Source organism: Haliotis rubra, unplaced genomic scaffold, assembly GCF_003918875.1.
Source record: "Haliotis rubra isolate DU_JTF1 unplaced genomic scaffold, ASM391887v1 Scf123, whole genome shotgun sequence".
Taxonomy (NCBI): Eukaryota; Metazoa; Mollusca; class Gastropoda; order Lepetellida; family Haliotidae; genus Haliotis; species Haliotis rubra.
Genome location: NW_025765148.1, coordinates 1,387,195 through 1,410,647, shown reverse-complemented (window position 1 = coordinate 1,410,647; position 23,453 = coordinate 1,387,195). Strand labels below are relative to the sequence as shown.

General features: G+C 38.3%; 3 protein-coding genes across 3 annotated transcripts in view; 2 read left to right on the top strand and 1 right to left on the bottom strand.

The window, feature by feature from the left end:
• LOC124266076 overlaps positions 1 to 9,334 on the bottom strand; it is a 29,451-nt gene extending 20,117 nt beyond the window's left edge. Inside the window, 1 exon segment of the mRNA XM_046700893.1 lies at positions 8,846 to 9,334. Within this exon segment, the coding sequence (XP_046556849.1) occupies positions 8,846 to 8,857 (12 nt within the window). The 5' untranslated portion in view covers positions 8,858 to 9,334.
• A 632-nt stretch (positions 9,335 to 9,966) lies between these two features.
• On the top strand, positions 9,967 to 13,194 carry LOC124266075 (bolA-like protein 2). The gene is made up of 3 exons (XM_046700892.1): positions 9,967 to 10,107; positions 11,421 to 11,515; positions 12,722 to 13,194. The coding sequence occupies exons 1-3, from the start codon at positions 10,045 to 10,047 to the stop codon at positions 12,822 to 12,824; spliced, it is 261 nt and encodes an 86-aa protein (XP_046556848.1). The 5' UTR covers positions 9,967 to 10,044; the 3' UTR covers positions 12,825 to 13,194.
• Positions 13,195 to 13,252: 58 nt separating this feature from the next.
• Positions 13,253 to 14,875, top strand: LOC124266113 (tigger transposable element-derived protein 3-like). The gene has a single exon (XM_046700926.1). The coding sequence runs from the start codon at positions 13,253 to 13,255 to the stop codon at positions 14,873 to 14,875; it is 1,623 nt and encodes a 540-aa protein (XP_046556882.1).
• Positions 14,876 to 23,453: the final 8,578 nt, after the last annotated feature.

The window sequence follows — 23,453 nt, the reverse complement described above, 5'->3', positions numbered from 1 at the left end:
ATGCTACTGTGAGGGAGAGGAACAGATTTGGTGGTGGCTCTGTGATGGTGTGGGGAGGCTTCAGCTTACAACACCGTACTCCTCTGTACCATGTACAGGGCAATTTGACTGGATGGAGGTACCGGGATGAGATTCTGCGTCCTCTGGTTCTTCCAGCTTTGAACACCATTGGTGCCGGAGCACAGCTGCAAGATGACAATGCCAGACCACATCAAGGTCGAGTCATTAGAGACATCTTGCAACAAAATAATGTGAATGTGATGCAGTGGCCAGCTTATTCACCGGATCTGGCTCCAATTGAACATCTATGGGACATTCTTGGACGACGTGTTAGAGACAAGCATGGAATGGCACCGACTCTTCAGGTTCTTGTACAGTGGCTCCAGATGGAATGGCAGTTGATTCCCCAAGCTATCCTCCGCACCCTTGTCAGGTCCATGAGGCGCAGATGTACAGAATGCATCAATCAATGTGGACGACACACCCACCATTGACACTGTGACTTTCAGTTTTGACCCCTATCCTCTTCCGCTGCTTGTACTGGCATTGCAGTAAATGATATCTGCCCATAAATCCATTACATTGTAAGAACAAATAATGTTTTATGTACCCTTGTAATAAACCGACCCTGCCACTTTAAATTTACATTGTTATACTTTGATATTTGGGTGTTCCCATACTTATTGTCAGTAGTATACATAATATATAAACGAGATGAACCATCGACCCACCATCATGCTAGCCGATCTCGGGGACACGGAGGGATTCGATCTGCCTGGTGAGAAAAACACCTTGTACGCCATGCGCTTACAAGACAACATGTACAAACGACGAGAAGTCGTCTTCGAATCTCAGTTGAACTGGATTATTAACCTGGTCCTGACCTACCCCTATCTTATCAGATAATAATGATGGTGGTGTCTCGCTAAAAAATAACGGGATACTGCTGGGGAGGTTTGATCCTGGAAGAAGAACTTGGATGAGCGTAGCGCCATTACCAGATCAACAGTTAACATGTTAGTCCCCAATGAGAAAAAAGTAGCGTTATTTATACTAAAATATACTTATGTGCCAGACTCGTGGATCAGTGTGATACAAGGTTCTACTCCTATTATCGAAGTACTTCTTGGAGATGCCCCCACAGTAGATATAAACCTTCTGCATGGGTTAAAAATACGTTGGCATGATCGCCATCAACAAAAACGTTGACGTATTTGTATACAACCAGGAAGAACCCCCACCGCAAACCTAGATATTATAATATTTCAAAAGGATTTTATTGAACTCCAGACCATTAATATATACGAAAACTTGTACCTCATCAGCTTAAAGTATAGTCATCAAACATTGACTGAGGACCAATTAAATACTATTTTATAAAAAGAGTATATATACAGAATGGGACTGTACCCGGTCGTGGATGAAGTGGTGAAAACAACAACAGTTATGCGAAATCAAAGGACAACTAGAACAAGATCGTGACGCGCGGAGAGCATTGCATAAAAAATATCACAGAGCCGTCAATTACGTGGACGGTGTCGACACCGCCCTGATGGCAACAGGGATGGGATTAGGCACGGCGGGTTGTTGACCACCATCGTGGCCGCGCCCGTGGTGCTTGGCATCGAAATAGCGGCCGAAGTGACAGGGTTGGCGGATTGGCGCTTAAGTACGTGTCTCGCAGACTGCAATGTAAAGCGTTGAAACACGATGAAATTAGAGTTCTAGCTGAAGCGAAGCTCAACACGATAGAAGATCATATTTCCACCGCGCTCATGGACAGTAAAATCTCGGAGGAGAAGTTGCAAGGAACCCACTGAGGCAACGGTGGGATACGAACTAACAATGCATAGCTGCGCAACTACACATCCTAAGTCCACACCTCCACCGATTGCGCTACCAGGGACTTGATAGCTACATTTCAGTTTAACAGGTCTATCCTGAGATTGCATCATCCTGCTAAGCTGGGCTCCGTCTATAGGAACGCAAAGGATGTCTTGAACCCATTTTATAAGCTGAGCGCACCAGACTTGTCACAAATTCTACTTCCACTTCACAGTTTGGTGGCTTTTTACCTCCAATAAAATACAAACACGATACTCTAAGGGAGTTTTCAACACAATGAACACGACAAACACAGGTCAATGGACGCTGAAAACATTTTAAGAAACCTCAATCTATTATTGAATTGCATGTCTAAGCTGAGCTCTGTCTATAATAACACAAATCAGTCAGTTCACTTCCCCGTTCTCGCTTTGAAAATGTTAGAAGGCTTTTCATGTCAAATAAATGTCTAATAAAATACAAAAACGATGCTCGTTGGTAGTCTAAACACTGCTGAACACGATAAATGTATCGATGGATGCAGAAATTTCTTTTAGAAGCCACAATCTATGATTTTAGAATCGACGTTTATCAGCTTAGAAGGTGCATAAGCTATTTATAGTTTTAACACTGACGCTAGCAGAGCCAGTCTGCTGGTGTAGAGGATACTGAGTTCTAAACCCTCCCGTTGTCATAGAAAACATTTTTTTTTTAAAAACAAACATTTCACCCTACCAATCCCATGCTCACTTAAAAGTTCTTAATTACTAAACTATTCCACCAATTTACGTGAAATTTTGCATGCACCTCAGTAGTAGTATACACAATGGTGGAACTGCACCGGGACTTCCCGAGGCCTTAATTTGGCAGTTCCACCATTGTGTATTCTACTCCATATGAATGAAAATCCACTGAAAACACAATTTTACTTCTGAGGTTATCCCATTAATGTGTACAAACTAACCTACAACTATAAAATGATGCCTGATTCTGCATGTTTCTTCTCAGAACTGATCAGTCAACTTTGTTTGATGATATCAACATAAAGTAAGCTGACCTGAATTCTTCTAACATTCATTCCCAGAGTAGTATCAGAAAAATTAACCGGCTATCTAGGGGTTATTAAAGAACTAAAGACTTCTCTTTGGCATTTTACAAATGAATATGACATGAGTATGTGAGTTTGCATTAGAACAGATTGTACAGTATGTGAGTTTGCATTAGAACAGATTGAACTGTATGTGAGTTCTACAACAGGGTCAGATTGATGTTGGAGCAGGATTCCATCACTGGAATCATTACCACAGATATGGTCTTGGCAGTTCACGTATCTTAATATGGGCAGATTCAGTCCCTCAACCAAAGGATCCTCCTACAGCTAAGGGAGACAACTTTGAACAGGAAATTGTCGTCCCTTAACCTGTTAACTGTGTTAAACCTTGTTATTGAGGATTGTTCCATTAATGCCAATTACATTTTCAAAGTGATCTGTAACAGTCGGTTACCATGGTTACTGCAGAGATTCCTAGAGGATCAGATCAATAGTTACTGCTGCTTGGTTTCAAGCATGGATGTACAAACAATGTATCTATATATCCTGCCCCCAGTCTGCAGCAAATGTCAGTAAAATTTCTGAATGGAATTATCAACCTGGTGAAGTCATGCCTTGCTCAATACTGTTATAGGTGATGGGTAAATAAGGTTGTGACAAGTATCTGACTGTTAACAGGAACAGCTATAATGCTTACCTGTACATTACTGGTCATCAAATGCAATGTTAAAGCACCAGAGAAATTTGGAAAATACAAACTTTAAATACATTCCAATTTTGAACCCAATTACAAAATCTTCCCAATGTGGAAATGATTCCTGTGACTACTATCATCATTGGCGCCTACATCTTCTGTTTCTTATCAGCACATCAACATGCACACTCGCACTAACTGTAAATATTTTGTGTCGACTGGAGACAGTGTTCTAGAGCTTTACACATTATATAGCATGACTTTTGAATTTCTTAAAACAATTTTGACAGGACTGCCAATCTGCCTAGTCTCAGCTTCAATGTAACCATGTTAACATGTCAGCAACTTGGCAGTTATCTTCACCTGTGAGAACTTGGGGGCAATAAAATGACATAAGGTATCCCGGTTTGTTCTTGTTGTGTTTGTCATTCATTTTCAGAAATAACAATTATAAATAAAACAGATAAAAATGATAACAAATCTGTATTTCATTGACGACAAACATGGCCTTCTTTATGCAGGGTTTTACATGACGCGGGATCCTGCGTATTTGACGCAACAATTTTGTTAAAGACTCTCAAAATATTATTGTACGAGTCAAGCTTGACGCAAGTTTTATGACTGATCCTCCGAATTCAGTTCAGAGTCAATAAAATCGATTTGATAGCAAACAATGATAGTTTTTGTGAGGTCTTCATTAATTTAGATATTTCTTTCAATTCATGTTAATAACTGTATGTTACAGTGAATAAATCACAAGCCTGATTATGTGTTCAGTATACTGGAATTTGTTATGAATGAACTGAACAGTGAAAAATATACTATTTATTAACTAACATAAAAATGACAATACAACACAAAAATATAAAATCTTTGCAAAACTCTTGCTTTTTGATATACACACATAAGTATTACGCTAAAAGTTTCACAACTCCCAAATATCGAAAATGACTCAAAAATAAATACTGTGGGTCACCATGACTCTCTTTTTTCAAAGTCTGTGTAAAACCCTGTTTATGGTTGTAGCATATCTTCAGTTCCGGTTCCAATCCTAATAAGCAGCCAAATGTTGCTTGATGTGCTTCACTGTAGCATGTCTACCCTTGAAGATCTGGGTTACAATTGGTCTTCATTAAGCCATGCTTATCATAAGAGGCGACTAACAGGATCGGGTGGTCAGGCTCGCTGACTTGGTCGACACATGTCATCGCATCCCAATTTCTGAGATTGATGCTCATGTTGTTGATCACTGGATTGTCTGGTCCAGACTCGATTATTTACAAACCGCTGCCATATAGCTTGATTATTGCTGAGTGCGGCATTAAACAACAACCAACAACTGTAGCAACTATAGATAGATAGACAGTTGAAACAGAATTCACCTACTTTTTTGTATGTCCAATTTAGCATATTGTTTATAGTCCCTGAACATTCAGAATGTGGAAGAAATGATGTTTGAATGAAAATGAAATAATAAATTGATAATCTGATCCTGCTTTATATATAACTAAGAGAAAAACTGACAATGAAACAAACATAAAAATAACAAAGTGAGACTGAACTTCTTTCAAATAGTTTCAATTTGTTTCAAATGCCATTAGAAGCTTGGAGCCACTGGTTGAAACAACGTTCAGATTCTATATTGAGCTACACAATGTACATGTATAAAACAGCTTTAAACTTTGAGTTCATAACTACAGAGATCTATCTTTTAATGGTGAGGTTTTGTTATACGATTCAGTACAACATGTTAATGCAAAATTTAACACATTTTAAATTAAATTTCATAGCTTCACTTTGTTTTATATAATTGAATAAATATGCCATACAGGTTTCCTTCTACAAAAGGAAATTACCCATTTCAAGAGTGTGTCATGGATAATACCCTACATAAACTCTTGTGATCAGATAATGATTAAATGTAACAAAACAGACTTCTTATTGACAACCATGTCAATTGCTGAAAGATGGAAAGCAACTGAAAGTAGTCTATACTTACATATGGCACAGCTGACTAACAATATGAAATATATTAGCGTCTTTCTGACATTTCTACATGTTTACTCACCATTAGTCCTCTGATGTTTATTGATAATTGATCAATATAATGTTAATGATTATTGATCTCATGGATCGATGGCCAGACCCGCAGAGCAAACAGTGACACAACAGAGATATAATGACACACATTCCAGCGAGTCACTGAACCGGAAAACCAGATCCCCTAAGTTGCCTCTTACAACAAGCACAATTAGCTGGGGATCTTTCTTCCTCCCTGGAATACCCACAGGGCTGTTCTAATAAGAATGTTCAGTGTTCTGACAGTCCAGGTGTGATTTGATTCAAGTCTTGGATTCAGACAAAGAAATCCCTGTATACAATAAGTATAAAGTGTCACAAACGTTTCTCTTTTGTTTCCTAACATAAGTTTGGTCACCCTAGTAACAGATACATGTCTTGAACACCCACAATACATTACAGGATGTCAAATATGGAGACTAGGGTAAATCTCTGTGTTGTGGTCCTATTGTTGTGGACCCGTGAAGATCTGGGTTAGAATTAATCTTCAGCAACCCATGCTTGTCGTAAGAGGCGACTAACGGGATCGGGTAGTCAGGCTCGCTGATTTGGTTGACACATGCCATCGTTTCTCAATTGCGTAGAACGGTGCTCATGCTGTTGATCCCTGGATTGTCTGTTCCAGACTCGATTATTTACAGACTGTCGCCATATAGCTGGAATATTGCTGAGTGTGGTGTTAAACCAACCAACCAACCAACCAACCAACCAACCAACCAATCCTGCGGTTGTGTGAGTACAAATTATCACAAATAATCATGATCAAACAGCAATAGGTTGTCAGAAACTAAAACCGTGGAGATTAGAAAACTCACTCAAAAAGAAACTATCACTCAGATAAAACTGTGAAATTATTGTAAAATCATCAATGATCAAGATACATATTTTGCTGAGATTCCAGAACCTGTTCGCCACTCAATAGCATCTTAGAAACCAGATACATCTTAAAAAAATGTTACTGATTATCATGAAAAAAGTTTTTATGTACATACATTACATAACACATTCTTACATATTACATATAATTATATACATACATGGGTTAGTTGTGTTGAGGTTAAGGTAGGTTACCCCCAATTCTATAGCTACTGGATCCTTGAATGAAAAGAGTGGCGAGCATCTATAGCAGCTCCATTTGTCTCAGTCAATGAGTATTTACACGCTCTAAAGAAAGCTCATTTCAAGTTATTTTGGGGTATTTCATATATTTCCATTCCTTTTCAACAGGTCTTTCACACAGTGAATTCAGTCAGTGAATACCAACAATTTTGAATGAACTTTTCCAAACTCTTTCAACTGACACACAGGCAAACTGTATCCCAAATAGGGTTGCGCAACAGAGAGAAAATGACCGGTCTTCCTTATTTGCTCACATATAGGAAGAGGTCATTTTTCCCTTTGTTGCTCAACCAATATTTGCACTACAGTTTACCTGTGATTGACATTACCCCATAATGGAGATTTCCAACTATTTGAATTGCTATTTCCTCATTTCAATAATTGAACACTACGTTTCACAGTCTTATCAATGTTAAATCAACACTGGTAACAGTAACACTCATTCAGGTTCCTACCAGGTTCCCTTAGTGCTGCACTGATACCTGAAAATAAGTCACTTTGACAGGTTTTCCTGCAGAAAAAAGAAAAGTGTATTTCATTTTCCTTGTCCACTAAACTCATGAAATGGGCAGGTAACGCTATCACTAGCTGATAGCTCTGGTAAGGAATCTTGTGCTGAACTGTGATAGTTAATTTCCACCTTTCCATTTCTTAACAGGGCGGTCGGGTAGCCTAGTGGTCAAAGTGTTCGCTCGTCACGCTGAATACCTGGGTTAATTCCCCACATGGGTACTATGTGTGAAGCCCATTTCTGGTGTCCCCGCCTTGATATTGCTGGAATATTGCTGAAAGCGACGTAAAACTAAACTCATTCTCAACAATATATATGCTCTTCTTAAACCAAGACAGACAAAAACCAATATTATAGTGTGTAATATTTTATGAAATATGCTCAGAAGGCCAAACAGCAATAAAATGTATGTTTCTTGTTTGATTGGAAGGTAAAATATCTATCTTGAACAAAGGTATATTTCCAACACAGTCTCTTGCCTAAAGAAACACTACTTCTAAAATATTAAGTGTCAAGTGTGGACACAGTTCCACATTTTGGATTTTTACCTAACATATCTCAGAATACAGCACATATATGAAATACCATAGCATTATTCCTGAATGCTCTTATCTGTTACTACTTTCCTGTGTTAAATAACGTATATGTATAACAGCTTTGAAAGGCAGTACTAGCTGCTGAACAGTTATCACCGCGTAACAGTTATCGCCAATACATCAGTATCACCTGTGCACAGTTCCGGTCAATTACAATTCTGGTATTTTTCCCACGGTATTTGACAACAATAAAGGATAGAAAAAGAAAATTGTACACGATAAGTAACATAAGAGAAAAATTAAAGATAAAGTTATGAACCCTATAATCATTTTAAACTAGTTGGGGGGATGTGACACGACCTATATAATAGCAAATTCAAGTTCACAAGTCATTAATTGTTTCATTCCCTATCAATTAACAGTAAAACAAACACTCAACTAGGCACACATTCAATTATTCAAGGTTACTTTATGATATAAATATAATTATTTCATGAATGACATGAGAAATTCTGAAATGGCGATAACTGTTACACTTACAGTTAGTTGTGAGAAAAGACATATTTATACTGCCCTGATTCCCTTCCGCCTCGTTATATAAAAACATGATCGACGCCAGTGAACGGGCTGGCTACATCAGTGAATAGCTAATTAAGTATCATAATTATTTCTGTTTCATTAATTTAACGAACGATGGAGTAATTTTGTAAATACCCCTAAAATATGGCGATAATTATTCGGCAGCCAGTACTATATTATTCTTAAGTTTTATCTATTAGTCCAAATTTTGTAACAAATAAGCCACAGTGATCATTAAAATACATGTAAATCTATGTGTTCTATTTATCTGTTTTTCACTTAATGAAAACCACCCCTTCTCCACAAGTGTACACAGCTGCCTTGAACAGTTTGATATGCAAAATATATTTAAAAAAAATAGAATTGAAATTTACATGCATGACAATCTTTATAATAGACAATTTTGCCTAAGGTGCAGTGATGAGACAACTAATATACACTACTTGACTTACCTTCTTGTACATGGACTGTATTATTGATTACCAGGTCACTGTCGGGTATTTGGCAATATATCAACAATCCGGAAATTCCAAGTTGCGCAGTTGGCAACAGGACCTGCAATTTCTTGTGAAAGCTATAGGTCATATCTTGACCTGATCACATTGCCACTAAAGGAGCCCTTTACGATGACAGTGATGACAGCTTTATATTTCACCTCAGTGCGACTGAACAAAAACAAAACTCCAAAACAACGGGTATGTGTGTCACCGGGTCACTGGCCGATTTGGTGGTAGTTCGATCAGTGTGATCGATACCAAACGAGATTTTCAACTAAAATTCAACGAGAAACACGTCTATTGCGTTCACGACGCACAAAGTCACCTCCAGTTATGACAGTCCGTGAGCAAATACTGTCAGCTTAACGCGAAATTGCCTGATTATCCGCGCACATCTATGAAATGAAACCCGTGGCGTGCTTGGATACGAACTCGCTGGTGTTCACTCATGTGGGGAAATGAAAACCGGATCACGTTAACCGGGTGAATGCTTATATATTCCGTGCAGTGTAGAATCATGCATTAAATAGGAAATTAATTAGAATTTTCATTCCTTTTAAGTGAATTAATTCGATCATCTATCTACGTCTCATGCACGCAGATTTTATTACAAATTTCACAAAACATTACAATACACAGCCCCAAAACATTTACAATGTGTAGTTTATATGTTGAAGTGAACTGGCCAAACATATGTAAGAAAAAACCCAGTGAATTTTGTATGTTACAATGGAGGAAAGACAAAATGTCGAAGATGGGCATTCTGTGGTTCGGGCGATAAGTTTGGTTATTTTACGTACGTTTCATAAATATATTTGTCCGCATTTTAACAGATAGGTAAAGGGATGTGACGTAATGGTTTCTTTAAAAGTGCTATTCCATATTTAATACGGATAATGAATTAACACTATTATGAAATTGTTTTTATCACAGATAATTACTATTTCTAGTGGGATATAATTACAATTAAAGCGAAACTGATATTGTATCAGTACAAGAAAAGCATGTTTTGTTCACTCTTTTAATGCCGAATATGGATTTGACAAGCTTCGTAATTCCCAACTTTGTATAAACTGATTAACAGCCATTGTTAGCTTTTTACAAAGTAAACTTTCAATAATTTTTCTTTTGAATTTTCAATTAATTCAGATCAGATGTCTAATATTCAACAGGTCGTTGAAGAAAAGCTCAAGAAAGAACTTGCAACGACGCATTTGGTAGGTGTATCAATTAACTTAATGCCGTTTTTTCACCAAACAAGTGACAGTAACGAAACCTAGCGGCAAAACCTATAGCTTTGAACGGGCACCTGTCACCAGCGAGTCATTGGCGTTCATTAGACTCGCACGTGTCAGCCCTACCTACGATGCTTCTAACTGTTATTTCGACAATCAGAATTTTACGCTTATTTGGAAATTAATTTCTCACGGAAAAAAGCATACTAGAAAATACAACACACGACGCAAGAACATTTATTACATGTTCAAAATGACAACGATCGATATCGGCTACTGTCAAGGCTCTCTGTCATAACATACACGACATATAAGCTTTCACTATTGCCAAACCGTCCAGGAAACTGTGTTGTCAGTATTAATTAAGAAGTCACTGAAACCACACATTTCTCTGAGGAAACACAACCACAGTGTACCAATGATGGTAAATATGGGTTCCCAAACCTGAGGTCCTAATTAGCTATCCCTGTTGTTTTTTGCTTGTTGTCTAAATATCCACACAACAATATTGCAGATGTCATGACAAAGCGTGTGTGAAATTCATTAGTGTAGTAGAGGATGACACTGACTGGTGTAGTGTAAACAGTTTTGGTCTGCGTAACATTGTTATGGTGGTGTAGGTGGTTTATTTACACAAATACACTACTCATCCGGAGCTGTGATATAAAGGATGAGTTTATGGTAAATATGTTTCCATGATGATGAGTGTCTTATGGGTAAACAATACAGCAACGAAACTTATCACAAAATGTCAGTCACTTGTATTTATATCACAATATTTATGTCAGAACATTTGGAAACCTTTGAATTTTTTTATTTTTTTATAGCAGGTTTAAATGAAAAGCTGTCTAGATACTTGTTCATGTCAACTTCTTATAGTAGTGAACATGTCGGAAATTGCAAAACATTTTTCAATATCTCATCGACAAAAACACTGGGGGTGATTGAAAGAGGAGCTAGTAAATTATTTTTAGCAAGTGTATCATCTATCGTAACTGCAAAAAACATTTTGTATCATCAGTGATCCTATTGTCAGGTGGAAACTCTCAATGCAAAGGTGCATGGATGTATTGTACCTCTAATAAACCAATTCTATAATTTGATGTCAGATAAAACTCTGAATTCCTTAGTATAGGGGTGGAGGAATCAAAGCCCTGAAATATTGTTTGTCTATCTCCAAGACAGTATGTGTATGAGGATTACATATATTAAGTTTTAGGTAGAGGGGGTATGTCAGAACGTTAGGAATCAAGAGTTTTCAAACTGGTCCTTACCGGACATTTTTGTCTTTTCAGGATGTGGTGGATGAATCAGATGGGTGCGGCGCTAAGTTCCAGGCTCTCATTGTCTCACCACAATTTGAGGGAAAACCTCTCCTTCAGCGACACAGGTGAGACAGACCTTTCACTCCATTGGCGTGATTAGGCCCACTTATAAATGTTCATTTTTCTCCCAATTTCTCTCCAAATCTGAGTGAAATTAATATTGTTCTATCTTTTTAGTCATTAAGAATCTTAAACTAGTAAATATAATGTACATCATGTACATGGCAAATAAATTCTCCAAATAATATGTTTAGCCATTGACTGTTTACTGTGTCATTATTTATATGGGGTGTTGATAGTTTTCTTTGGGTAGTAGAACCATTGTACTCCCAGGGGTGTGTTTGCCCAGTGAGTGGGCATGTTAGAAGATAATGTTTTTTCAGGTTATCTATAATGTCATCAGGTTGTGAGCTGCCCCGAGTGTGTACCACTTTGCATAGACTCAGTATATATACTTCCCATCAAAAGTTTAGACTCACTATATGTTATGTGGTTACATCAGAGATTGATTTCTCCACTAACTTGGGGGAACCAACTGCAATTGCAAACCTTATGCAGATGAACTGCGCAAGGATCATGCATCAAATTGCTCAAACGCATGTGCAAATATCGTGCATGTGAACAGCTGCGCTTTGGTGTAAAGTTTTGTTATCAATTCGCCAATTTTCACTGATTTTTATCACTTATTGAACTCATGACAATGATCTTTAGAACAGTTACACGAATTGAACTCATGACAATGATCTTTAGAACAGTTGCCTGAAGTAAGTGGCTATATTTACACTAGTGTGTCTGAACTTTTGATGGGAAGTGTATATCTACTTAACAATACACAAGTTGTTTTACCTTCATTATGAATTATGTCTGTGTGCAAGATGATAAAGATACGGTTGGTTATCAAAGAGAATATTGATGTACAATTGAAATTTTCAATGCCCATTTGTACACAAGCCACTGAACATGAATTGGGTAACAGTGATTAATCATTTTTGTCTTATGCAAGGATGCAGGTTATATAGCTCTCCGTCATCCAGCGTAGCCTCTCTTGATCTGGTGTAGGTGGGGTAGCCTAGTGGATAAAGCGTTCGCTTGTCACGCCGAAGACCTGAGTTCAATTCCCCACATGATTAAAATGTGTGAAGCCTATTTCAGGTGTCCCTACCATGATATAGGTGGAATATTGCTATAAGAAGCTTAAAACCTTACTCACTCACTCACTCTCTTGATCTGATACTAATAAATGTAATACCATTTTTGTTTGTCTTTTCCAGACTTGTGAATACAGTAATTGCTGAAGAAATGAAAACCATTCATGCCTTCCAAATGAAAACTTTGACACCAGAGCAATGGGCAAAGCGACAAGAACAAAACTAAGCATCAGTTCCTGAACTTCTCTGACCTCATGACTTCTGCTGGATATCTTTACCTGATTGTCAGATATTTCATCGCCAATAGCTTCTTCTAATCTGTCCATGGATCTGGCTCTGGCTAGTCATTCCCTTTCATTATGTCCACTGCTTGAGCTTGACTTCAACCCACAATTTCATGAGTACCTTTAACTTTGAGTGATCTGCATTAGCTTTTCATTCTCTAAAACAATTCGGTGGTTCCCGCCATATAGTATGAGGAAAAAACAGTTTTAGCAAACTTCCAGAGCTACGAAGTCTTCACTTTATGAAGTCTGATCTTTTTCGCTACAGCCAAACTAATAATGAATTAGCAAATTAAATATTTCATACAGACAGTTGATTTTTGTCATTCCTGATTTGAAAGTTCTTTTTACATACATTTAATATTTAAAAATGAATATGCAGAAGAGAAAAGATTTAACTTTAGCCGATAAGGTTCGGGTTCTGGAAGCACTGAGTCAGAAAAAGTCCCAGACTTCTTTGGCGGCAGAGTTTGGTGTGTCCCAGTCTCAGATATCCAGGATTGGCAAGAACAGAGATCTCATCATGGCAAGGTACTTGCAGAGTGACAATTCTGACCGGAAGCGAAACCGAGATGGAAAGAATGTGGATGTAGAAACAGCCTTGTTTCGATGGTACGGACAAACTCAAGCCAGTTCTGCTCCCCTGAGTGGACCCATTTTGATGGACAAAGCCAATGAACTTGCCGTCAAGCTGGATGCGCGGGATTTCATCCCGACCACCGACTGGTTACAGAGGTGGAAGGAACGTCACAAGATTGGCTTAAGGAGGAGCGAAGTGAACTGTGAATCTGACGCTGACTGGGTGAATCAGATGCTGCCTGGAATCCTAAAAGAGTTCCACCCGGACGATATATACTGCTGCAAGGAAACGCTGCTGTACTACAAGACCCTGCCCCAGTCTGACTCCACAGACTCCTCCAACCCGAGAATGACCGTCCTCCTCTGCTGCAACATGTCGGGGAAGGACAGGATGGTCCCCTACATCATCGGTGTGAGGAAGGAGTATGAGAAAAGCGTCATGCCACCGTGTATCGTGAACAGCGACAATGCCCTCATGACCAGTCACCTGTTTACAAGGTGGCTGATGGACCTTGACAAGACTCTGGAAAGGGAAAATAGAACTATATGTTTGGTGTTGGAGAGGTGTGTGGTGCATGCTATAGACTTTCCTCTCAACAACATCAAGTGGTACTACACACCTGCATCTCAAGTGTTCCAGCTTCATCCTCTAAGTCTAGGCATTGTCCGAAACTTCAAGTGTCACTACCGCAAGGAACTCTTGACCGTATTCGGTCTCCTCCAGGGCAACATCAACACCACGACCAGTGAGAACTTCTTTCATAACTTCAATATGACAGCAGCAGTTGGTCTGATAGGTGATGCTTGGAGGAAGGTAACCACCTCCACCATCGTCACGTGTTTCAATATGGCTATGTTTACGTCGGAGGAAGTTGACCCTGCGGGGGTGGAATACGTCACAGCACCGGAGAATATGACAGAGGAACAGTTCTCCGCCTATGTTGATATAGATTCTCAGCTTCCATGCTTTGAGGAGCCAGAGTATATGGACAATCTTCCTATTTTATCGTGGAATGAATATGAGCATCCAAACCAGGCAGCTTCTCAGTCTCTAATTGCTAGTCTTGCCGACTCCGATCGAACACTATATGCAAGACCAGCACAAGCAATAAAACTTGACACTGATTCTAAACCTTCCATCAGGGCCAGTCTCCTTCAAGAAGTCACTCAGACTCGTCTGTCCAACGGTGTGGAGAAGAGTTTGAAGAGGCATCATGAGGTGACAACGCCGACATCAGATGCTGTTCCAAGTGCCAGTGAAGCATTAGAGGCGTGTCGGGTCCTCCGACAGTTCCTAGAACACCACGGGGTGGAAGACTTCAGTCCATTTTATGAAATCGATCTGCAGGTTCGCTCAGTCATGGCTGCAGCAAAGAGACTGAAGCTGAAATCTAGCCACTCACTCAAGTCCTGATTGTGTCATTACTCATCACACTGTTGTTCATTGCACCTAGCAGAGGGAGGCAGGAAATGGGTTGACAGGTGTAGGAAACACAGCCTCTCAGGATCTGCATGTTAATGATAAAAGTGCTTGGAAGTATCTAATCATCTCCCTCAGAAAAAGTGAAATTCTGAGCCAGGGTAACACATTGTCACAGGCATTAAATATCTAAAGTTCAGAAAAAAATGTTGAGAGCAACAATTTGTTTCTCATTTTTAAATATAACTGGGTTGGGTTTTTAAACCTGAGGATTTTTTATCGTCAAGTCCAGTAATCAGGTAGAAAATACCTCTAGTCCTATTGTCAGAACCTAGTGAAGTTCAGGCATTTCCCCATAGACTGCAGCTTTTACCATAGTAACCATGGTAACTGATGACTTTGCAGACTACAGAATATATAATCTACCATTCTGGCTGATCTACTAATAGCAAGACAAATCTCCACACTGCGTGTAATGTATTTGTTGAGGTAGTGGGAGACAGGTGTTGAACCAAACTCCTCATTACGCATGCTACAACCTATGCTGCTATTTCCTGCCTCACTCTGTGCCGCCCATGCTAAAGTCATTGTAAATAATCAATGAACTAAATATTTTTGCACTGTCATGGTTTGTTACCAAGAGGCAAAGTCACTTAAAACGTTTTAGAATTATTCGACTTTGTTTACCGTGTACTTAATTTCCATATCAAAAGCCTTTTTACGTTTTCCTGTAAGTGTGAAATCAAAACTTATTTATCAGTGGACTGATGTTTTCTGATGTGTTTTTCTGCTGTTTTTTGGTGTGAAAATATACACGGAAATATCATGTCAAACTTACATAACGTACATAAGACCATGATGTGTCATTTTGCCTGCAAAACACGGCAGGCCATTGTCAGTATGACTTTATCTGTAGATAATTCATGTAAGACGGGGGGACCACGGCAGGGCAGGTTTGTGTTAGAACTTGTTTTATGAATATTCAAAGCGACTGCTTTTGCAAAATGGAATAAATTAAAACCATAATTATTTCTCTGGAGCAAAGATGGCCCAGTTGCTATGTGCAGAGAGTGTGTAAAATGTACATCGGGACCTGAAACGCTTCAAAAATAATGATACCCTTGAAATGGTTAATCTCTGAAATTGAATATCAGTTGGAACACATTGAAAATTGCACAGAAGCATTGATAAAGTTCCTCAGAAAAGAAGGCCAATACCTCATGTGACAGACATCATGTCACTTTTCTTCAAAATCCTATTTTTGTGAATTTAGGAATCTAAAATCGAAATTGATTTCCGAAAATTTTCATTCCAAGCTTGTTTGAAGATGGCTAGGGGAGGTCATGTCCCACATAGCAAGGCAGCTGGAAATGGTTGCTGAAATTCTTTATTTTACATGCCATTATTTGGATTGGAACAGAGGCATGGTTTTTCTGGAGCATGAACTAAAATGTCCAGTACTTTCTTGCCATAGATTGTTAAGGAAAAGGATGTTGCTATTTGACATATGCCAAAAATCCTCTTTGTACAATTGCAATTCTGTCACAGACTTGTGACATCTCGCCTGTTTTCTTCTTATTTTACACTAAATGTTGGTTTGAACATTTTGCAATGTCCATTTGTATTTTCATAGGCCATGTAATGAAGAATACATTTAACCCCTGGCCATGAGTATGTAAAGATGGGGGATGACTACTGATGTAGAGTTGGGACCAGGGGTAGTATGATATCCATGCATCTTGATACATCCATACTGTTTTGGGGTAATGGTCTGATGTAGGAAAACAGGTGCTTTTTAAAGTAACGTAGTTCGAGTTGCAAAGTTCAACTCCATTCAGTCCAAACTGATCTGTGTGTCATGTCTAACTTGTGTCACAAGATGTTTCGGAAGCTAAGCAAGAACTGCCCATTAATTGTCACATCCCTCCTTGCAGTTCAGCTGAAATCAGCTGTTTGATCCATCCCTAGAGATGTAAAATATTTTACAGTGCTGGTAAAATGCTAGAATTATATTCTTTAAAGTCAGTATTAAATATTTCATCTTTAATGTCATTTTGGACATTACAGGGGTTTATGTAGGATATCAAAGCGAGGGCCAGTTTGCAGGCAACTTCGAAAAAAACGTTACTTACCTACCATGTTCAAAATTGGTTTTCTTCAGTACTTACAGTCTGAACTTTCAATCCTGTTTAAACATTACATTCAATGCAATAATTCAAAACAAACCCCTCTGTTTATTGGGTGTTAGTAAGTCTCTGAAAATCCATATCATGTATTAATTTATGCCATGGTTTGAAATTGGAGAAATTATACTGCTATTTACTGCTGAATATGGCATCTGACATGGTCAACATATATCCCTACCATGAATGTGAAATAAGGTGGTGTTAGTGTTTACTCACAACGTGTTGGTGATCAGGAATAATGACGTGTTTTTTGATAGGGACATGGGACCATGGTGTGTATATTCATGTTGTTGGTTGATCCCCAGGACCACCACTATCTTAAATGATCATGAATGAGTTAAAATATGCTTTACCATTAAGAAACGTGAGCTTTGTTTAAGTGTATATTTCTCAGAATTCCTGATTTTTATTCTTTGCTGACCAAACAATGTGTTAAATTATTGTAGTTATTTGGAAGCACACTCACTACCTCCATGTTATGTATGAAACTAGTGTTTAGTCTAGCTTGTTCCAGTAGAAGTGAATGTTGTGGAGTTATCTCCCTTTGTTGTGATGGGGCCAACACGATCAAGAGTTATCTCCCTTTGTTGCTGGTGGGGCCAACACAGCCACATGCAGGGGATTATGTATAAGTACAATTGTATACAGTTGTATTATCCTGCATGCTGTACATTTGACAAGGGTGGATGTTTATATACCTATGTTTATGCTTTTATTAATTGGGTGTTGGTAAACAGTGTAGGAACATGTCTCTGTTTATGTTTCAGTATTGCTTGCCAGGTGTTTTGAAATCCATTGTGTCAATGTTGAGCTACATGTCCTTGGCTCTGAGTATTTTATCTGAAAGGGTATTGGTTGTTGCAGTCACTTTAATTGTGCTTATATTCTTTTACCATTTAGAAATGAAAATGATTTTTACGGAACAGACTTCCATCCATCTCACTGGAATTCTATTACCTAAGACAAATCCTGATCTGCCTTAAATATGTTTGCCTGTCCCTAAATTAACACAGTCCTAGTTTTTATTCAATAGACTCAGTAGTACAGACTAAATTATTTCTGGAGTTCCTCCTTCATCATTAGTATTTGTTTTGAAGAGAACAGGTTTTGATTCAAGGACATATCATGATTATTAGAAGACAAAACATGTCTAAACCTGAACATATGCTTTCACTCAGTTTTTAGGAAAATGTTTTTGTATAAAAACAATCAAGGTAATCAGCTACCAATTATATGAGTTAAGATAATAAACAAGCCCCCATCGATGCAGATAAAGTTAATTGTTAATACCAGTAAGAAATGTTTCCATTGTCTCCTTTTTGAAGCCTAGTCAGTCACAAGGATGGAGTACCGTATTGTATCTGATAACTGTGCCATACTCATTGCAATAATGCCCTGTTCTTACCACTTCCTAAAGGACCAAGTACTTGCCTTGGTGTGTCATTTCCGGCAATATCTGGGGTCACAATGCAGTTGTAGTGCTGATGATAGTTGTGTGAAACCAGAGTCTGCAATCATGCTGGTGTATTGTTTCAAGTAATGCTGATGGGACAACTGGTTTTTTATTCTAGATATTCCTGATATTCTAGATATTCAGATCCTGTAAACAAACAATGTGGCTTCAAGTTTTGCGTACACGAAATACATTTGTCGCTTGACATGATGGATGTTATGGAAAAGAATGTTGTGAATCGGAAAGAAATGGTTGGTCTTAATCTCTCAGATAATTCTGATGAATGACTGCAGGTGCCGACGGAAAGTTATTTTTGTCATGGTCATAAACTCTAGGAATTCATCATCCACCATCTAGACTGTAGATTGGTCGTTTGAAGAAACAACTTTGAAAGTTGCCATCTTAGTCACTGTCCACACTTCCTGATGAGTTGCTAGTTATGTTGATATACTGTAATGTCATAAAATTCATGAAATATATGCATGGCCACCGTACATTCCCCCCTAAAGGTCTCATAACAGTCGACCCTTGAAGGTCTGGGTTAGAATATTGATCTTCAGTAACCCATGCTTGTCGTAAGAGGCGACGAATGGGATCAGGTGGTCAGGCTCGCTGACTTGGTTGACACGACATATCGTATCCCAATTGCGTAGATCGGTGTACATGCTGTTGATCACAGGATTGTCTGGTCCAGACTTGATTATTTACAGACCGCCGCCATATAGCTGGAATATTGCTGAGTGCGGCGTAAAACTAAACTCACTCACTCACTCACTCTCATATAAATCATGATGGAGGGATCGAGAATGTAAAAATCATGTCAAGTTTCATTTGCTGTCTGGACACAATGTCCTCAGCCTGTTACAAGGCATACTTAACTACAGCAAATCAAACTTTGTCTTTTTTTTTATGGTTTCACTGTTGTTAAACTTCGAGGACCTCGGAGAGGAGTAGATCTGTAATAAGTATTCAGCAGTGCCCGATGATGAAATTCTAGGAATAACTACAGTACTAGCCCACAGCGATGTATTCTCTGTGTGATCCCTGTGCTCCTGAAGGTAGTTTTTGTTCCCTCTGTATGCATGTAGGGAATTCTGTATACGAGCCTCCTGAAATATGGACAACCTATATATAGTTTCTTCAAACGCCTCTACAAATTGCAGAGCCAAAAGGATTTGGGTCATTACTTTCCATGACATCCAGTGAGATCATACCATGTTTTTGTTGGATTGTTAGGATAATGACAGTGTCCAGCACGATCAGCGACTGTTTTTTCGAGTGAGTAAAACTTCTGGCGAAATGTCTTTTTCCTTTATTCCAGTATTTTCCAGAATAATTGCTTTAAAGAAAAAATCCCACAACTTAAATATTGAATTATAGGTCAACTTCCAACTGTTTAATGGAGTTTGATTCAATATTTGTTTACAGTATTTTTTGCTGAGTAAGCAATAGACAGTTTCAAGTATTGTGTTACATGTCTGCATAGTCATTCTGCTGTGCCATATCTACTGCTAGAAGAGTTATTGCCCTTGTGTTTACTGTCGGAGTAGACTAGGAAGGAGAGATCTGTGTGTTGTTGTCAGTCCGTCCAAACTATTTAGATTGTGTAGATGCCATTTTATTGTATTTCATAGTATTGTGGTTGTATGTGTAGCAGAAGTTTACAGACATTTCTGTTCTCTCTTGAGGCATTATGTGGTTGATCAAATCAAAATATAAATCAAAATTTACTGTTTTTTATACAACTAGTGATATTGAATATAAAGATATAGTTTATTAGTTATTTTGTAAGGCTGGAAGTTTTAGTCAAGCTGAAACAGAATAATTGAGGGTGTAAAATCATCTGTTTGTCTAATACAATATCTCTCTTTGTGAAGATCTGACTGCCAATCCATAGAGGTGAACATGTTTTAATTGCATTGGAAACTTGTCTTAATTCATTTTTGAGATCCTGAAATTAAACAGGTCAGAATGCTTCAGAGCCTGGATTCTGATTGGCTGACTGGAAACTGTACTTGACACCATGTCTAACAAGGAGCTTGTCAGGTATTCAGACAGAGAGATGTCATATTGGAGTTAAAGATCTGACTTTACATCGAGTGATATAATCTTTTTACATACAATGTTATTATGAAAGGTCCACGTATGTCCATGTGGTTCTGGGTTATTGCTGCTGTCCACTCCTCTCTCTAGTCCCAGTGCTCCGTAAGTCTGTTTGTAGCACCTGACAGCCACGTTAGTTCATTAATGTTGGACACACGTTAAATATTGTGGTATTTGGTAACTACAAAATAACTATCTAGTCCAGTGTTGCAGTATTGCTGCTGTATTATTGAAACACTGCTAAAAGTATTGGCACAGTATTGTTGACATCTTGCTGCAGTGCAGCCTTCTTGCTGTTTTACACCAGTGTAACCAAAGTGTATTAACACACACACACACACACACACACACACACACACACACACCAAATAGTAATATTTAACCAACCAACCATCCTTTCCATTTTGATCATGGGACACAAAAATATTGTCATCAGATACATGGATACTGAGTCAAAGAATGCAATTCTCCAATATATGTAGTATGTCATCCTTTAAGGTGGATACTTCTTCAGTGGTCACAAACCGTCATATTTTATTGTGGCTCAATAAATACCAGCTGTATTCAGAATCACATGGACGTATGAGTGAGGACCTAACAATCAAACACACGTAAGAGCAGACTAATCATAACATGTGCAGGTGAGATGTGATTTTCATTGATTGTTGCTATGTTGTCCGTTGACACCGTGTACAACAGTGTAGAGTACATTCCTGTGTTTCGCTTGTATACAAGCTCACTCGGCCATGGCTCGTGGCATGGTACTTACTTTGTTGCAATGAATTTTGATGGTTATCATTATGTATTTTATAAAGTTGTTACTGTTTGGAAACAAGTTTTCATCTGATCATATTGAAACATTTCAAAAAGAGGTTGTCATTGAAGGGCAATGTGAAAAAAAGGATTTTACACATGAACATAATTGTTTAAAAGTTTTTGTAGGTATGTCCAGATTCACAGTAGTGATACTTGTGCCCTATTCATAGTATTGATACTTCTACCTATAACCTTCTATGTAAAACTTGTCAGAACTGTAGTAATTATATGTCACACAAGTGAAAGTGGTCTGACATGAGTTATGTCCCTTTGTTGTCAGGATCCCTGTTCATGGGGACAGATCCAGCTGCCAGCAACTGTTGTCTTCATGTCAGGGTTTTACTTGTGGCTGGGCAGTTTCCTCCCACATCAGGCTGACACTCCATGATACTGAGAACAAAATCTGTTGGTGAAAAATACTGTTAAGAAATCATTTTGACTCCGACATATTTCATGTCCATTTGTCTTGGATGTGTAATTTTGTAAATGAAAAAAATGACAGTCTGACAAAATTTTCAGCACTGCTTCTGTAAAGCCAGCATTCAGTCTTCTGTAATTTTGGAGTGCAAAGTATTGAAAAATTGGTCAATATGTGCAGCATTTGGGTGATTGATAACTTAGAGACGTTTAAGCAGGTTTACTTTTTCCCCACAGATGAAACTTCTTTTTGTCATTAATAGGAACAGATGACTCTGCTGATATTTTATTAAGTACAAATTTCATGCAAGTTTTTATATATCCTGAAACTCCAAGGATACAAGGATACTTAACTTTCATATTGCGATGGGGTGAAAATAGTCTACATTTTTCCCATGCCTAATTTCTTGCTGATCACATTCGGTGCTGTTCCAGGCGAAAATCAAATTGTTTTGTTCAGTTCTTTGTGAAGAGCAAGACTCCAACTAGTCATTTTTATTTGTCATTTGTTACACAATGCATGTTTTCTATGTACACAACATCTTACAGCTATATCTGCATGGCACACTAATGTAACAGACATTACTTGTGACCAATAAAATCTACTTAACAGTTTTGCCTCTGTTTGTACATTGGACAACGGTATAGCTTTTGAGGTTCCTGGTCCTGTGGTATCACCAGCATATGAAGGGATGATGTAAATCCGGCTAGGGTCCATGAAGGAAGCAAAAGTACCGCAAGTCCCCATGGTCCCTAGCATGGTGATCTACCTTCAGTTGCTGGTGATCTCCAGTCCTGTGTTTATATTGTATTGTCTATACCATTTGTCTAATTTTAAATGTTACTTGCTAGTTTTTAATCTCTAACTGTGACATTCTAGTTATTTTATTGTCATTTGTCGACAGATTTTTATAATTAAATCACGTTTATTGTTTATTTATAACTTTTTAAGTCACAATCTGGCTGAAGTATTGCCGATGTGACTATAAATCTTAACTCACTCACTTGGTCCTGTGGGGCAGGGCGGTAGCCTGGTGGTTGAAGCATTCGCTCATCACACCAGACCTGGGTTCTATTCCTCACCAGAAGTTGGCTTCACACATTACAGAATGATCCTTGGAGTCTTGACAAGTGGATGTGTTAACCATTAGGCTGGCCAACCACTCATCAACTGAAGTGGATGTGTTCACCATTAGGCTGGCCAACCACTCATCAACTGAACATCAGCATCAAGTTCACATGGACATCCTGTCCATGCGGAAATGAGAAGATTTTTATCATTCTGATCACACTTGTACTGCTTTTTCACAGTATATGTGCGATCAGAATGATAAAAATCTTCATTTTGTCAATTAAATTTACACCACCTCAAGCGGAATTGTATTTGAAAAGTTTTAAATGGTTCGTTTTGACCCTCAGAATTCATTCCATGAACATACAAGAAAAGGAGAGTTTTGTTGGTAAAAAATGTTACATTGTTACACCATTTCTGTCAAGTAATTGCAATTGCCCCTTTTCATAGAATGTTTGCGTATAATTTATCCGTTTTCAAAAGGCTACTGGAGTACTAGTTTCCTGTGTCAAATCGGAAATTGAT